The 19,084-nt window shown below is 38.3% G+C and overlaps 1 protein-coding gene across 1 annotated transcript in view; it reads right to left on the bottom strand.

The window, feature by feature from the left end:
* Positions 1–766: 766 nt before the first annotated feature.
* The window catches only part of cdh26.1 (cadherin 26, tandem duplicate 1), a 109,238-nt gene continuing 90,920 nt past the window's right edge, over positions 767–19,084 (bottom strand). Inside the window, exons 11-19 of the mRNA XM_039654827.2 lie at positions 17,147–17,374; positions 15,040–15,261; positions 14,330–14,460; positions 13,287–13,349; positions 12,486–12,554; positions 9,087–9,128; positions 7,744–7,776; positions 7,427–7,495; positions 767–2,587 (exon numbers count right to left, since the gene is read on the bottom strand). Coding sequence (XP_039510761.2) covers positions 2,369–2,587; positions 7,427–7,495; positions 7,744–7,776; positions 9,087–9,128; positions 12,486–12,554; positions 13,287–13,349; positions 14,330–14,460; positions 15,040–15,261; positions 17,147–17,374 — 1,076 coding nt within the window. The 3' untranslated portion in view covers positions 767–2,368. The remainder of the gene's footprint in view (positions 2,588–7,426; positions 7,496–7,743; positions 7,777–9,086; positions 9,129–12,485; positions 12,555–13,286; positions 13,350–14,329; positions 14,461–15,039; positions 15,262–17,146; positions 17,375–19,084) is intronic.

Genomic DNA, 19,084 nt, shown 5'->3' with positions numbered 1-19,084 from the left:
ATCAGTTTCAGTGGATTCAGTGTTCTGTTGTGATATTCAAACGGACGCGCGCTCATTGCTCAATCCGTTGTGGGGACTGAGAGACTCATTATGGTGAAATCACAAAACTCAATGCATAAAAAACATGTCCCTGCTTGAAATACAGCCACTAATAAACAATCGGTGTTGATGAGGAAAATAAACTATACTATTAGTTAGGATTGGAACCCAGAACCTGTGACACACATGGCAAAAGTTCTTCCTCTGGACCATTAAAGTTCATGGGGATATGTATTTATTCACGTGAAAATTCTCACCACTAACAACATATATTAAATCTCATTAAACGACAAATTAAACACAATGTACTATTGTATACTATGTAACACGTCATGCCCTCCGTGAGTGATATTTATGACAGTAACGTTAAAAACAAGTACTCCACAGTTACTCTAGGGGTCGCTGTTTGACAAAAACAGCATTCTTGCCTGGTGTCCCTTTAACAGAGTTTATTTAGGAAGAATTATTTTTTGTATTCTAGCGCAGTTGTTTGGAATGAATTGCCTGATTGCTTAAAACAAATTCAAGAAGAAAGATAAGAAATGGCTTTTTTGTTTCTAGAAGTTATGTGATAAGTTGATGTGTTTTTTTGTTTGTTTGTTTGTTTTATTTCCCATTATGAACTGAAATAAGCTTCTGTTTTTGTGTGTGTGTGTGTGTGTGTGTGTGTGTATATTATCCTCGACAGTTTTTTAAAAATGTGTATTAATTGGTCTTTTGGGCTTGATTGTGCTTGATTGAACTTTTATTGACAAATAAATCAGACATAAAAAAATCCTCCAACGCAGATGTATATAATGAGTAAACCGAAGCTTGATGCCGGTGCACAGCGCTGGGTCGCGAAGCTCGCACCTTATAACTTTGAGATAGGTAGGGATACCGTTTTCCCTCAGCCCACTCATACACATACAGCCAGAAAATTCCATGATGGCAAATCGTCGCCCTCAGCACCTCTGAACCAAAACCATCCAGATAACGTTTTTTTTTTTTTTTTTTTTTTTTTTTATGTATCATAAATCCTTTCTTAAAAATAATTCTGGATGAAACAAATAAAACCTATTTACAATACAAAGAGGAATATAAAAGAAATAGATGAACACTGAGTAAGACTGGAAAACTGAAACTGTTTGATGGAATAAACTGTTTGTTGAACTCTTTTATGTTCACTCTTACAAAATGTAAATATAGCATTACAATAATAATAATAATAAAAGAAAAAAATAAATCCAGCCACTTAAGCCTAACAACAATGAAAAACCCAGGAGAACAAAAAAGCCCTTTAAGAAGAGGGAACAAAAATATGTGGAGAGATGTAATAATTAGTTTGTGTGTGTGTGTGTGTGGGGGGGGGGGGGGGGGGTCATGCAGGTTTGTGTTTAAGCTTATTTTCGTCACAGAATAAAAATATTTAAAAAATATATATATATTGTGACTTGTTCACAATTCTGAAGTTTACATCATAACATATTTCATAATTTCCCAGAATTCTGCATGTGCATACGGACAGGTAAAAATATTGCATGTTGAATGAGCTCAGGATTTAGAGGAAAAAAAATTAGACCTGCAAGATGTAAACTCAGAATTCTGAAAGGATTGTCAGAATATCTTGATAAAAATTCACATTTACCTAGAAATAAGCTTCAATATGATTTGAACAATGTGAAGGACAAAGGAGAATTGTCATTTTCGGCTGGACTATTGCTTTAAAATACTCAAGAGATTCTGCAATGCAAAGTCATCCTAGTAAAGTGCACAAAACAATACCTAAAGTCAGCGTCCCAATAATAGCATCATGTGCAGGACAACCCCAGACAAAAACTCGCTTACACAAATCAGCATGGCTTAGACTAGTGGGGTTGGGAAAGTGTGGCTTTACATTTGCTGAGGAAAAAAAGATGAATTTCAGATGAAAGCCGATCAAACAGGCAGGTATAAGCTGAGGTAAAGTTAGCAGTTTTCAATTCAAGCACTCAACATGCTTCCTTATGCATATTATATCCCTTATATATCATGGGCACAAATGCATACTGTATCAGTTTCACTTAGTTCCCTGAGGCCAGTCTTAGCGCGGTAGACGTCATGTTCACAGCTTATCCATGATCACCCTGCTCCTGTGCAGATTTCATGGTGCTCAAAATCAAGGCTTGCCTTGACCTAGAGCACTCTCTTCCAAAAAAATAAAACTAACAGCACAAAAAAAATCCCTGGTACCCCTTTGCAGCTAAGCTGAAACCATAGAAATGTAGAAATATAGAAATGTGAAACAATCATTAAACGGGATAAAGCTGAAGGCTTGAAGCTCTCTCAAGTCTCAACTTATCATCTATTTTCACAGTCGGACATTCCTGCGCTCCACTGGCTGTTGACAAATCCCTCCCAGAGTGCTGAACTTTGGCCCAAGGTCCTGAAGGAAGTCCATGTTATCACCAAGGTTGCTAACAGTCAGCTGATCCAGTGACTGGCAATCACTGCCCTTCCCCTCATATTCATATGGATATGGGGAATATGCAGGATAGTTTTCCTGTGCTTCCGCAAGTCTGCTGATTTTCTATAAAATAAAATAATGGAATCAGAAAAAAAACAATTTAAAAACTTTTGATAGCTGATAGAATGTGATTTCACAAGGTGACCAAATGGTGTGCAGATCTTCGTACATCAATATTACATTGTGCAATGAAGGATCTAGCCGACAGGTGGCGACAGTGCACTTGATTTTCAACTCGGAACAAGTTAAATCAAGCTCTCTTCTCCACCAGTAGTGTGCCAAAGGCAAGTCGTGCAGTGCAATGATAGTTCAAATGTTCTTGTTTCCACAACAACTGACATACAAGCACATTAAATTAACCTGTATGTTGATTTACATTTACCCACATTTAAGCATTCTTTAACCCTTGTGCTGCATTAGGGACATTTTTGGTCATTTGCAGTTTAATTTCTTTTACCATTTTGGCTGTTTCAATGCAAATGTAATTTGTAACAAAATTTGGACTTGTTGGATAAATAGAAAAAAAAAATAGATTCCATTTTGCGAAATATTTAACTTTTATAACACACTGTGTAGATCAAATAGTAACACTCAGCACTGTAATGACCAAAAATGGCCCATTGAAACCCATTAAAACGTTGTTTAAAGCCGGGTCTGTCATTAATACATGAATCATGATTTATGTTCAATTTTCTGGTTATTTTACTGTTATTTTCCTGGTTTCCACTTGGGGAATTACTGACTTTTTTATGAAGCATTTTACCCTTTCTGTCTACTCTCTCTCTCTCTCTCTCTCTCTCTCTCTCTCTCTCTCTCTCTCTCTCTCTCTCTCTCTCTCTCTCTCTCTCTCTGTGTGTGTGTAGGCGTGTGTGGCTGCATGTATGTGTGTGTGTGTGTGTGTGTGTGTGTGTGTGTGTGTGTATTTAGCAAGAGAAAGCGCTTCTCACTGCATTGTTTTCTTTCAGTCTGATTCATGCGTATTTTACGCACAGACATGAACCTTTGACACAGCTTCGAGGTTTTTTTTAGCACTCTATGTTTCAAAGTTAAAGGGATACTCCACTTTTTTTGGAAATATGCTCATTTTACAACTCCCCCAGAGTTAAACTGTTGAGTTTTACCTTTTTTGAATCCATTCAGCCGATCTCCGGTTCTGGCGGTACCACTTTTAGCATAGCTTAGCAAACATCATTGAAGTGCACAAGACCATTAGCATTTCTCCCAAAAAAATTACCAAAGTGTTTCGTGTAGAGAATCAAGGCGAATCAAACACAACTTAATCAAATTAATCTCTCATGGGATTAATTCACATGGCTTCAACACTCCAAGTTCTGGAGCCCACATTCCAGAGTCACAGAACGACTCCGTGCTGTCTGCAGATAAGGACTTTTATTGCCCCACAGGCCCAAGAGAGGGGCACTAAACAGGACGAACGTGTCAATATGTTAATGTTTTACTGGGACAGGTCAGCTCCAAAATGGTGGAACAGAGGCTCACAACAAAGACCTCTTTGATCCCCTGACAGAGATGTTACACAGAACACCTTCCTCTACCCCTACTCCTTGAACCTACCACGACCTCACTGTTGAGATCGGAGATCTCACACATAAAATCATATAAACTCACCACAGAACAATTCTTAGACCTATAACCAATCATAATTGTTGTTGTTCCTACACTTCATGTGTTATTATGCTTAGATCACATAATAATCATGTAATTGTTGTTAACTAGTAACTCTTGTAATTGTTATACAACCATTAGAAGTGTGAATGCCTCGTTTACTCTTAAACGAACCGTATCCTCGTAATTCAAAAGATGGTTTGACTGAAATCTGTCTAAAATGCTTTGTTTTATGATTATAATATATAATCTTAAACTGTGTTCTCTTGTTCTCTGCTAAGTGCTGGAGACCAGCTCACAGACCATGCATAAATTATGATAAGCAAGAAATAGATCTGCCTCCAATTGGCCAGAAGTTCCTAGGAGGCTGGACTAGAGTTTAAGTTAAAGATCCTAACAAAGGACCTCATGTGCGGATTTTGCTAGATGATTTTAGATTTTCGTTCAGTTCTGTAACTGTTAAGTCCGTGCCTCTCTCTAAAACCAGCAAGAGAGTGTTCTGTTCGTGCTTATCTCTGAAACAAAGAACATGTCCACATGCTTCTACATCGACTAGACCAAATTCGACCAGCAGACGAGTAACCCATCAAGATCAGGGTTACAATTCAGCTCAGTCAAGCCATCCGACTCGCCTTGCTTTCATTTCTTTCCTTTATTTCCTTTTTCGTAAAACTCTTGTTTCAAAGTTAAGTTTGCAACGCGCTTCGAATTGGAAAAGACTCTCATTCGCTTGCTAATCACACGTGACCAGCGGCGGAACTTCCATCCCTGCACTTCAAAGACAACCCGCCACGAGGACCCGGGAAACCCCCCTTCAACGCGACGCAGACAAAGGGAATTCCCTCAGCCACTACAAAGCGCAAGTACTCCAGGCTCTAACTGAACTGGTGCTTTAATGTTAATTGAATAACCTCTCTAAGAAATGAAGGTTCAAATTAATGCTTGGAGGTCCTTTCAGGTGATGTCTTACGTGCATATAGAAAGTTGAAACTTTCTCTCACTCTTTCCAACTCACTCTTTCCCTTTCGCGACTGTATGAATGTGTGTGTGCGTGATTATGTTTAGTTATGTTTAGACCTTAGAGTTGTGTTTAGAATAGCTAATAAAGGCTTCCATATATTTGAAAAGATAAATCTTCTTGTGTCGTGTTTGCACATTTAATGTCTTGTACTGTTCGATTTAAAGTTACCTTGCTAAGACATAGTGTTTCACTATAGATTTGGTTATAATTACGGCCCGTTCAAATGAATTCTAAGCGAGTCATTTGCTCGGTTCAGTGATTCGGTTCCATAGATTCATTGCAAATCAATGAATCATTTCCCTTTGAGCTAAATTGGCCTTCGGCCCCCTTAAATACATTTTATGTATATTATTAAATGTTGCATTTGCTACATTCGATATTTTTCCGTTTTAAAACTTGACTCTTCTATAATTACATCGTGCACTAAGACAGACGGAAAATGTAAAGTTGCGATTTTCTAGGCTGACTAGGAACTATAATCTCATTCCTGCATAATAATCAGGAAACTTCACTGTAGCACCATGAGTGCAGGAGGCGTAATGTTATGACGCAGCGCCTGAAAATAGTGCCCAGCTTCCTACGTGACCGGGACTAAGTTTGTGTAGTCATTGCGTCTGCTGCACTCATGGTACGACAGTGAAGTTTCCTGATTATTACGCAGGAATGAGAGTATAGTTCCCTGCATATCAGCCTAGAAAATCGCAACTTTACAATTTTCAAGTTTTAAATAGGAAAAATGTTGAAACACTTGTGTATCAGTGATCTTGTGTACTTCAATGTATGCTAAGCTATGCTAAAAGTGGTACCGCCAGAACCGTAGATCGGCTGAATGGATTCAAAAAAGGTAAAACTCAACAGTTGTAAAATGAGCGTATTTCCAAAAAAAGTGGAGTATCCCTTTAACTGATAATTTCTCACATACGTAGAGGCACAAATACTAACACAGTCTCATCCCAAAAAGTCATATAACTGACGTCTTGGGACGTCTTTTGACCATACGTCAATATCTGCCTTTTTAGGGCCCTCTTAAACGTCGGTAGATGGCGATCCCGGGCCGTCATACAACTGACGCTTTACCTTTAACGTCAGTTAGGTGACGGGTTAGGTTTAGGTCTGGGGTAGAGTTAGGATCCCATAACCTCATCTACTGACGTTTAACCCCTTAACGTCTGAATTTATATAGCTGTATATAAAAAAATGTTTTATGTGTGTTTTTGCCTTTAAGTAGATGGTAAATAATGTTGAGATTATCAATTTCACTTTTGCACAACAAATAAATAGAAATTTTGGTATGTTGCAAATCTGCAACAACGGGCATAATGGTCAATTTGGTATGTTGAAAATCTGCAACAGCGGGCATAATGGTCAATTTGGTATGTTGCAAATCTGTAACAGCGGGCATAATGGTCAATTTGGGTCAATTTGGTATGTTGCAAATCTGCAACAACGGGCATAATGGTCAATTTGGTATGTTGCAAATGTTGCAAATGTTCCTGACGGAGAAATCCTCGTGCCTAAACAGGAAATAAGTTGGGGGAATGCAGACGTTATCTCGGCTGGTTGACTGAGTCAAATCGTTTGTTGCATATTTGCGACAGTGGGCGTTAAGGGGTTAAGGGGGCCCTAAAAAGGCGAATATTGACGTATGGTCAAAAGACGTCCCAAAACGTCAGTTATATGACGTCTTGGGATGAGACCGGGTTGCAAATACAGCCATGCATTCAGTCCTTAGAAAATGATAACACCTTTCATCTTGCAGCAACACAAAGGTAGTTGCGAAGGATCCAAAACAAAGTCTGCCATTCATACAAGTGTAGTTGATGCAAAAGTTATAAAGCTATGCACATCTTTGGTGTGGCAATTTCAAACTCGACAAGATGAAGAAAAGCTATGGATCTGCAGACACCCATGACAAGAAGAGAAGGGGGTGCAGCTTCTGCCCTAACAATAAAAGAAAAATCTCCATCACCTGCTCAAAATGTGGCATTTACATCTGTAAGGAGCATGCAATGCAATTCTGCAGCTCCTACAAATGAGCTGAAGACTGACCATATTTTGTTTTGAAGTTTTGATGTTTTATATGTTTTTTATAAAACGGTTAGTTATTTAATTTTAATTAACCAAACTTTGTCTGTTTTTGTTTTTATATCAGTATAAATTATAGGCTACCTGAAAATTAAATTATTTCTTCCTCTCTTATATTTTCTACAGGTTTCCTGAAAATCATGCCAGTTTAGTGTTTTGTGTAGTGGACTCACCCTCTCGATTTGTCCTCCCAGCTTTCTTTGTGTTTGAGTGTTTGATCGGAACATCTGGCTGCCTCCACTCTTAAAAACAAGTGTGATATTTCATTTAGACTTTAGTTGAAACAGGTACTATCTTTTTTGTTTTTAAATGTTAATTTAATTGTATTTGTTATTTCTGTATTTCACAAGTTTAGCCATTACTACAATATAAATGTTATTATGACTATGTAACATTAAGAAGTTTCAAAACCTGTAAAAAAGTGTTAAAAAAATCTTTTCTTAAAAATCCAACTTTTTTGTAATAAATAAGAATTATTTGAAAAGCTTACCATATACTTTCTGCTTTCCCCTCGGACCATTGACTAAGAGAGGAGGAAAACAAATATTATTTAATATCCATTATAATGAAATATGACTCCTATTTACTTTATATACATTGCTGTTTAAAAGATTGGGGTCAGTAAGATTTTTTTTAATCAATATCTAGTTCAGTCATGAAACTCTAGAGGGCACAGAATGATCTGCGGTCCTTTACATGCAGTCTACAAGCAATCACATCAATACATGCCACAAGCTGATCCTGCAGCCAATGAATTTGCTTGCTCAACATTTAAATTTCATTGTTTGCTGTAGGCTAGTCCTGCTATTAGAGTTCCTCTGAACCCCATCGTCCTCCCCAGCTCCATCTGCCTAGATCTGCTTCTGCATTTATGGATGTATATTTACGCAAATACATTAACATTGCCTTATTAATAAGCTTATTTCACGCAGTGGTTATTCTGAAATCGAAAGCAATGCTCCGGTGGGAAGAAAACCGATAGTGTCGCCTTTAATCATAGGAGAATCGCAAATGCAATGGCGTATTGTTGGCTTTAATGTAGAAATGTAGAGTTATTCTATGTAGAATACTTAATGTAGAGTTATTCTAAAACTGTGCATGCATTTCTTTCATACTTTAGACTTTATACAGTGAAATTCATTTATAAATATATAGATTTTTTATATATAAGTCCAAAGGTAAAAAAAGAAGCAGGAACAAACTATAGGCTATACATATATATATTGGATATTATTAATAGTGTAAATTGCAGCAGCAGCTCCAAGGCATTGTTGTACTTCCGGGTTTCTTCCCACCGGAGCTTCGCTTTCCATTTCAAAATGGCGTCTGCGTGATTTAAGGGAATAACATGCTAAAATAATTTCGAGAGTTGTCATGACTGAACTAGATTCATCTCAAGGACACATTACACATATTTTTTTAAAAATTTTAATAAATGATAAGAATAAAAAATGTTACTTGACCACCAAATCAGAATTTTACAATGATTAGAGTAATTATGCTGAAAGTTGCCATGGTAAATCAGACTTATGTTCAATGGTATAATGAATGCAAGGAAATCTACCATTTATTTGCATTTGCTTAACTATCAAGAAAAAAGTGCACAATGATTTTTTTTTATTATTATTATTATTTTTATTTTTTTTCATTTTTACATAGTTTTAACCTAAACATATTTAGCAGAGTTTGTGGTCTCAGACATTTGAAACTTTGACTCATGTCAAGGTAAAAGGTACAAAAATCATAAATTTCTGTTTTCTTTAAGAACTCTTCCCCTCCCAGTCTGTCCCAGTCAGTCAGCCATATCTCAGTTTGATGGATGCAGTCACTCACCATGCTCCTCGCACCTCCGCCATTGGACATAATGGAGTTATACTGATAATGTGAGAGATATGATAAATTCGTTAATATTTTACATTACCAAAAGAACACTGTTACTTAACATGACATATGATATTTACTTTGTATTTTTACATTTTTGAACTGTTTTTGAATTTACATTTTTGAACAAAGAAAAAAGTCACAGGTGTCTAGCAAAAGCCATTCACTTTTAGATAGGCCTATATTGTTATGGTAAATAGTAAATGGTAAATGGACTACATTTATATAGCGCTTTCACGGACCTAATGGCCACCAAAGCACTTTAGATTTTGCCTCACATTCACCCATTCATACACTGACGGGCCGTTGCCAACAGTTGCCAACTCTCGCGAGACAAATAAGCAACTGGAGCTTCAAAAACAAGCCCAAAAGAAGCCCAATATATTTATTACAGCAAAAAAGCGGAAAATCCTCGGACCTCATCTCCGGAGAGATGGAAAAGGACAAAAAGACAAGCAGGAAAAGACAAGAGGATTAAGGGGAGCTGTAACATATATTTAGCTTAAAAATTTGAACCATATGTATATTCTGTTTTTTTATTCAAGCATGTGATAATGTATCTATTACAAAAAGCATTGTAAAAATTACAAATTTACCTTCTTCTTCTTCTATTCTTTCTTTATTCTTTTCATGAAAATGCATTATTTATACCAATCACATACAATTCATTGGAAATTTCCTTTACATTTCCATGATCAGAAAGGAGCAAATGGAAGAATAATATTCTTATATTTATCTGCCCCCTATACAGACATCAATAGTAGATGGCATTAACATTGTTCCCTCCACCATCACCTAAAATTTATTAACATAAATAATAGATGACATTAGCATCACCCAAAATATATTAACATACACAATATATGTCTTTAGCACTGTTCCCTCCACCATCACCCATTCTCCAACATACTTCTTACAAAAGAAGGTCATCCCTATCCTCCCCTGCACTGTCCATCATCTCCCCAGCGTTCTCCTCTCCACTTCAGTACATCCCAACACTGAAGCACTGCAACATTTCTTGACTTGGAGCCATTGTAGAAATTGAAATCTATGATATCATATTTTAGATTACAGCGTCGTGGGACTCGCGCATGCCTGCACGTGATATTTTTGTCTAATGAGGGGGACAAGGGGGCGGATTCGGTGGGATGTTAAATGATTGCACTGATTAGTTGTGAGCAGAAAGTGTGTATCAATGTACCGGAGATTGAGAAAACGGCAACCGTAACCATAGATGTAAAGAAAATAAAGTTGCTTGTCAGATTTGCCTATCAAGCAAGCATATTTTTATTAATAAGCCCAAAAAATCCCGTAACTCATGCTCTTTTGATGCAACTCACTAAAAAAACAAGCCCAAAGTCGCGTATTATAAGTAGACTTGGCAACAATGCTGACAGCGGTGTCAGCTATACAAGGTGCCATCCAGATCTTCAGGAACAGCTTGGGTTAGGTGTCTTGCTCATGGACACCTTGACACTTGGTCAGGTGGAAGTGGGAATTGAACCACCAACCTTTTGGTTTGTAGACAACCTACATAACCACTGAGCCACTGCCACCCCGTGGTCTTCTTACGCCCAACTGATGGTTAGGTTTAGGTTTCCTGCTTTTTTCTTTCTGAAATTCATGTTTTTGCACAAACCACAACACTCATTTCTGAGTCATTTACAGTGCCTTTTTAGTCACATTTGAAGTGAAAAAACTAAGAAACCTAACCAGTCTCAACTTGCCTTTTATTTGAGATCTTTTGGATGCTTTATCAAATATTTTTTTTCTTTCCCACTCCCACACTCTGTTACTGTAAATAACTATAGGATAAAAGTTTAAGGTGGGCCAATGTGTGGCATCTGGGAGCTGCGGTAACCTTAAGTTCCAGAAGACGGCAGACGCTATTACTCCTGGTCGGACTACATTTCCCGATGTCCTCTCTGGTCATTATAAGTTAACCTATTTCAGTTGTGTGTTTTTTTCTTAGTTCATTATCCTGTCTATTTAAATGCCTTTTGCCCTGTATTCATTACGAAGTGTTTGTTTTGGTTTACATTCTCCGTTGGCATTTCGAGCAGTGGAATTACGAACAACATTTTTTTCTGAATGATAAAAAATGTCACATACAAGGAATGAAATATTTGAACTAATCTCATTTCATAATGTAACCATATAAATCCATTTAAAGGTGCCATATGGAATAATTGAGGTAAAAATATCCAAAAAATGAGCTACACACATCAAAAGAATGAGAAGAAATAAGTGCAATGATGTCATTAAAAAACTGACAAGTTATAGTGCTGCCGAGAAATAACCTAAATTAGCATGCTAAATTATTAGCCCCGGCCCGGCAGGTGTCGTAATACCAGTTTCGGCCATGGGAGGCGGTATGCAGGCGGGCAACCTTACCACCAGCCAAACTGCAGTAACCACGAGTAAGTCGCGCCGGCTTGTGTGTACTTGAACCTGATGTCATGTCGTGATGTCGTGTGGAAATACAGCCCACTACTAAATTTCAGTTCAGGGATGAGTTAAATAAATGATTGGTCGATATTATGCATGAGGAATACATTTTGGTAAGTTGTAACATATCTTTCAACAGTGTTCGTGTTCTTTTACCATTAGCTAGTAGAGATGATTGGTTCACGTGCGCTAGGGATCTGTCGTCTAACATTTACAAGCGCCAAAACTGCATTTATTGTTTGAATTGCGTAATAAAATGAACAGAATCTGAGAGCTGAGATCGGTCTCTGTGTCCTTTTCTGTGCATGACAAAATGGATGTGGCGTGAGAGTGTGTGAAAAGTTGTGTGTCTCACGGTGAATTTGTGAGAGTTGGCAGCTCTGAAAGGCGTTAGCTTGGTCCACATCAGGGAATGCTGTCTGTCAAATTAATTCAAACTAATGATAAAAAAATGTAACATGAGCAAAACGAATACCATAAACTAAAAATGCCTGGGCTTTAATTTTCCCATATCGTCGAAATGCACCAGCTTGTCTATGAGACGGCCTTAATAATTTAGTATTGAGATGTTGTTCATTTAGTCTCTAATCTCTGAAAATCTCCAAATGATCCACGTGAAACTGCAGTCTTCCAACCTTTTACTATTAGTTTTACTGACTAATATGCGCGTGGGAGACCCGCTCGCCCGTGTTGTTTGAAGACATGAGTGTGCGCGGCCGCGGAGGTATTTTTCTGGAGGTATACTACCCCCATCTGGTATGGAATATGGTGAATGATTCGATTTTTTTATCCCAGAGGGCACCTAACAGCTTGTGTAGTGTAGTCAACTTTTCCATGCATGCCAACAGAATGATCTAGGCTTAATTCTTGGCAGTCAACACATTGACTTGATTTGACACTCACCCCTGAAGAGATTCTCAGCATACTACTATCAGCCCTCCTGTATCCATCAGTTGTAACCAGGGACTCAGGCTGCAAAAACAGTAATATGCAGGTTGTTAGTAGCTTACAGTATGAGATTTAAAGGACCATGTCACAGCACTTTCTTATAGGTCCTGCTGTTACTTTTACAGTTAAAATAAAAGATATGTAGTAAGTCACCACTAAACTGTGAGGAAAAACCTGCTATTGGTGCCAGTCAATAGCAATAAGAAGGTGCTTAGTGCCGTATAACTGCACATGAAATCATTTGAATATTATGATATTTTGGCATAACAGGTCCTAACTTGTAAATTAAGCTTGACAGCCCTGCAAGTGTATTTCACTAACATGCAGTTGAGCAAACAACCTTCTTTCAAGTGCTAGTCTTACAGAGTGCATGTAGCGACATGAAGCTCTTTACTTCTCAGTGATATAACATAATCCTATTCCTATGGCTTCCCCTCTATTCCTATGGCTTCTCCTCATATTACCCCTGTAAAGGAATAATTATGAAATCCAAGCTAGAAAAAATAAATGAAATTATATTTTACATACATTTAAGGCTAAAATCAATGTCCAAATTAGTTTTTAAAATCAAACCTTTGTTTTTAGGGTTTTGTCATTTATTACTGACCAATTAGGGTAAATTATTTTTTAATTTTCTGAAACTTCACACACATTCAAATGCTTCTTTTGAAATCTAAAAGAGGTCTTATTATCAAAAAAGAAAAAGAAAAAGAATAAGAATAATTGGGGGGGGGGGGGGGGGGGTCATTCATGTACCGGTGCAGATGCAATTTTTATGCTTTCCATCAGACCAAAATTGGAAGTAATTGTGTACTCGGGCTGAGGAGAAAAAAAAATTACAGGCAAAATTATTCATCACAGTAAGACCACAGATGTTGCTCCTCATAAAACTGCACCAAATATTCTCAGATAAACAAGTTCAGACTTAAATGCAAATATAACTGCCGATACTTTGGAATGTACCCAAACACAGAACTTGCTTTCATCAAATGCAACATGTTCCTGGAACAACAACTTTGCTGATCCTGGAACAACATTCCAAACAACCAATCAGATTTGAGTGACAGTTTATGTTTACAGTTTACAGTTTATGTCAAGTTTAGGCTTACAACATTAGATGCTTCTACATCAGTGTTATTCACTGATTTTAGGGATAGTGTATGGGTAGGGATGATTTAGTATTACATTTCCTGCAAGAATGTGTTGACCCAGGAACACATCTAACTCAGAAATCAGGACATGTGTCCTCAAACTCGCTGTGATTACATACAAATAGCCTGTTTATTTGTAGTTGGAGAGTGCATTAATATAATGAGCTTGCATATTAATCTTAATACAAATAATTATTAATAATAATAAAAAATACCTATTAGATTTGTTCTAAAATAATTATCTTAAATACTCTTTTAAAATAATTATCATATAAGCTTTGAATCCGAAACACATTCACAAATCAGTCTAATTCAAAAATACCACAAGTTATAGTTTTCAAAATGTTTAAAAACAAGTAATTAAGATTAAATTTAATTCAAACTGCTGAATATGAGTGTATGTAATACATATCATCTATATCTATATACATATGTTATATCTATATACATATGTTAATGCACTTAATATATGTATATAGCACAAGCCACATAAAAAAGGCTTGTAGTACAAGCCACATAAATAAGGGACAACAAATTCTAAATTATACTTCTTATTAAGACATATAAGTCAGGAACACAGCTAATAGTTTTTACTTGCTTCTACTAAATTCATAACTTTGAACTCTGAACATGACCAGTTTCACATACTTTATAGACTGAGCCTCCTCCCTCGTCGTTGTATTTGACAAGGGTTTGGCTGCCCTCGCTATGCAGGTTCAGAGGTATGTGTTGAAAGCTCTTGGTTTGGCAGTCACAGAATAAAGAAAAGAGTATAAGAACTGCAAAACAACAAACAAACAAGTTGTGTCATTGTATTATATATTGCATTAATCTGCATACATTGAAAATAATTCCGATTTAAAAGTAAGTGATATTATATGAACTGCACATTGTTTAAATGATCAAGTGGACTATGGGTATGTTTACAAGAAAACAATATACTAAAAATAGTAAGGTAACACAGACAGCAACATTTTCAAAACAATCCCCATTCACAAGGATCTGTGAAAACGATTTAAAACGCTGTATTATTCATGCCAGGCCAGTAGATGGCGATGTGACTTTGTAAAGAAACGTTCACACCTATAGACTAAACACGCAATGTGCATAATGTCACCATTTTCATGAATTCACATTTTTGCTTGTTTACATGGAGATGATAATAGTATCATTTTCAAAAACGTACACTTTGAAACCTGTTTTTAAAAGCTTGTGTTTTCATGTTGTCGTATAAATGAACAGCCAAAATGCATAAAAAGTATTTAATTGAAAATGGTGTTGTGTAAACGTTATAACTGTTATGCCTATAACTGTTGTAGTTGGCTGTGTTTGATTTGTTATTTAGTCTGAAAACTCACGGGACAAAAGGAGAAGTCCGGCAAACAGGAGACCGATGGCTGCTGGACCCAGCCTCGAGGAGAAAGGAAGAGCCCCACGACACACGGTTCCTCCATTACATTCACACACAACGACTTTCAGAACCTCTTCTGACTGCAGTGCTTGCTGGTCCTGCATCTTCAAAGGAATCGAGTAGTTTCCATATGGTAGAGACGTCAAACTTATCAGAGAGGTGTTTGCTCCTATAAGAAATAAACCCAGCAAAACTTTAATGATAGTGTGAAACAGGGTAATTACAGTGTAGAAAAAGTTTAATGTTGTTTATATGTATATTTGCTGTTTTTAGTTAGCCTGGTTAAAACCAGACCATTCTTATTTGTAACTGAGTTCTGGTCTTGCAAAGCTTCATAATTTCCAAAGGGTTGTCACCAACGGACGTAGCTCAAATGCCTCTAGGCGCAATTGGATAGACCTAAAACCAATCAGAGCGATGAAGGAGATGACCAATGCAGAGCGGCGTTCGTCTCTTATAGAACAACCTAGTTTGAATAAACGAGCATAGACTGATCAGCTACTTTGCTCTACATTTATTTAAAATTGACAGCAAGACAACCAGAAGTGAATGTGCTATCCATTAAATAAATCATCAAAAAAGCGGTCATATGTGCATTTGTTCAGAATTGACACTTTCGCCCGTGTCCACGAAGAGTGAGCTGTGCCCGTATGGCATGTGCAGAGCTTGAATGAAGGCTGTGAGGTCTGTACAGTGTTTATGGGGGTAGCCGCAGTATCATGGCAAGCAGGGGAGAACGACAGTAGCATGACTGATCATGACTTATCTCTGGTTGCATGTTTAAGGGAGCCACAGTTGCTACAGCTCTTGTGCTCTACTGCTTTCCAATTACTAAAGTGTCCTCTATAGAGCCAGAGAGTATTGAGTCTCTGCCGTAAATCAGTGTTGTCAGCCTTAAAGGCACGATAATCTGTCACTCGCAGTGCATAACATAACAACTTCCAACAGGAAACAATACTGAACATTTTAGACATGACGTGCGTGATTGTTAGAGAGCCAACTCCCATGTGTATACAATGTTCTGATGCTGAGATTTGCCTTGTTTATGTTGCTATGCAGTTTCTAATAATTGCTTGGCAGGGTGACATTTAAAGACTACATGGCAGTCAGTGGAAAAAGGGCCCACCCCTATGTTTTTTTGTTGTTCTGATCCAGAGATATGAACCATTTGATTTACTATACAGTTGCAAGGGTGCTATAAATGGTTGCATGGACCGCACTAGGCTTGATCACTTGGAATCTGCTATGGAGCTGATTTACTATTTAATTTTTTTTTTTTTTTTCGTATGAATCTCTTTTACACACTATTCTATAGGCCTGTATGTATGCTTGTGCTGTTTGAGAAAATATAAAAAATTACACAAACAAAAATGATAACAATACAATTAACTATAACGGTCATCTTAAGGAAGGTACAAATATTAAATGCGGTTAAATGACAAAATAACTCCAAAATCACACACTTAATTGTGTGGGGTGGGGGTAAATTAAGCACTATCTGCTGTTATGTCACAATCAAGTTGCATTGTGGTCTGGCATCTGCCTGAAGTGTACATGAATTGACTCACTCCCACTGTCAAAATCAAGGGGTCGAGGGTCCGTCCCAAACTTCCCTCGCCCACTTGACGAAGTTGAATGCACCTCAAAATGGAGGCAGGGATTTGCTGAGGGAAAGTAATTAGGGAAGTTTGCGAGTATATGTCTAAAAGTCACAAGGACTGTTCTATGACACCACACATGCATGCGTTCAAGCTTCCGCGTTTAGCATATTTAATGCACACTTTTGCAAGGAATTAACCGGAAGTAATTTATTTACTTCTATCTGCTGTCAGACTCTTTGAGACATCATTGGCATAATGCATTGCTATATGGTTTCCTTCTGACTTGACTAAGTAAAAACACAACAAGTTTATATCAGTCCCATATTCATAATCACAATTGTAACAGATGTTTACATCTATAAAGTATTAGATAAGGACTCAATATTCACAGATTGGCGCTTCAAAATACTCAATTGGGACGTCCCTGAAGTAAAATAAATGCTTGTGACTGACCTGTGGCAGGCTCCAGCTTCCAGAGTTTCCTAAGCTCTTCTCCTCCTCCCAGAGAGAAGGTAAAAGGAGCTGAAAATGGAGGACCATCAATGTCTGCTGGAATCACATTGACACGGTCGACCTTGTTACCGCACATGATCATGTTTTTGGAGGTGAGATAGGGGGCATTATCATTCACGTCACCAATGAAGATCACAACAGTGCATGTCCCTGTAGCTGGAGGCTCTCCTGTGAACAGCATTTAGGCAAAAAGTTGTGTACAAAGATTAATTTAGTATTTTTATGAACAACAAAATACGTCTTCAGATCAGTTGCTCTCCTGTGTTTACGCTAGGGCAGGGGTAGGCAAGTTCGGTCCTAGAGAGCCGCTATCCTGCAGAGTTTGACTCCAACACTGAAAAAATTCTCCTTAGTAATCCTGAAGACATTGATTAGCTTGTTCAGGTGTGTTTGATTGGGGTTGGAACTAAATTCTGCAGGACAGCGGCTCTCTAGGACCGAACTTGCCTACCCCTGCGCTAGGGGAATCGCCCTATAGAGGATTATGTTATGGATTACGGATTCACAAAACATTCTTTAGAATAAAGTTCTTCTTAACTGGCAACTTCTTATTTTCTAACTTAAGAAAAACGAAAGGAACATAAATATTCTTAGGAATCTTCTTTCAAATAAGAACACAATAATAATAATAATAATAAATATAGCTTAAGCAGTAAATAAAGCAAAACAATTTTATTTATTTTTTTCGTAAACTGAAATAAAATAGAAAGTTCAACATAAATGAAAAACGTCTCGGTTACGTATGTAACCCTCGTTCCCTGAGTAGGGAACGGAGACGTTACGTCAGAAGTGACGGAGATTGGGGGTTTCGCATAGAAAGCCAATCCTCTTCGAGTATTTAAACACGAGCCAATGGCATGCAATGCCTTGGGGCTGCGGAAATTTGCATAGCGTACTCCGCCCTACTCCGTGAGTATAAAAGGAGGAAGTGAACGCAACCGCAGTATGTCTTCGCTGAGGAGCCAAGACTGAACTCGGCGTCTACCCAGCGATACAGCAGAAGTGGCAGGGAGACGTAACGTCTCCGTTCCCTACTCAGGGAACGAGGGTTACATACGTAACCGAGACGTTCCCTTTCGTAGTCACTTCGAGTTACGTCAGAAGTGCCGGAGATTGGGGGTCTGTGCCATCACGCCATCTTCAAGCTGTCTTCCAGTGCCCTGCGAAAGTCTGGACCCCCGAGCCTTACCTCTTTTTTTTTTTTTTTTTTTTGGGGGGATCCGACTTTGACACAGGATTACCAAGGTACACTGGGAAACATATCCCGGAAGGGACATGCTACCAGCTGCCTACCGAAGGGAGGACTTACGAATACACATATGGCCACATAGGAACACATATGGAACACTGGAGTACCAACCGCAGGTGGCTACTAATTTCAACTCCAGGGGTGGCAGATGGCTTGCCAAGGGAAGACACATGCTCAGAGAGGCTTACAGTGGATAATACACATGAGACGGTTACCATGGGGAACCGTGCGCATGGAGGCACCTAGCCAGCATCCAGAGCAACAGCAGTGGTGCCCGCATCGTCGGTGCTGGAGGACTCAAGACTTCAATGGAAGAACTGAGGAAATATCGCACTTATCCAGTCCGGGGAGTGGAGTGGCGAGCAAGCGAAGACACCTGAGCGGATCCAGAACTGGCCGAAACGAGTACGTGAGAGGATACCGGCTCAATTCGCAGATTATAGAATCTGGCGAAGGTGTTGGGTGTCGCCCAGCCTGCAGCTCTGCAGATGTCTGTTAGCGAGGCGCCGTGCGCTAAAGCCCAAGAGGAGGCTACACTCCGAGTGGAATGGGCCGTCACACCAAGGGGGCACGGAAGGCCTGGCTGCTGGTAAGACAAAGCAATGGCATCCACTAACCAGTGGGACAGC

Source organism: Pimephales promelas, chromosome 20 (genome assembly GCF_988280905.1).
Source record: "Pimephales promelas chromosome 20, fPimPro1.hap1.1, whole genome shotgun sequence".
NCBI lineage: Eukaryota > Metazoa > Chordata > Actinopteri > Cypriniformes > Leuciscidae > Pimephales > Pimephales promelas.
This window is presented reverse-complemented; position numbering and strand designations above follow the sequence as displayed.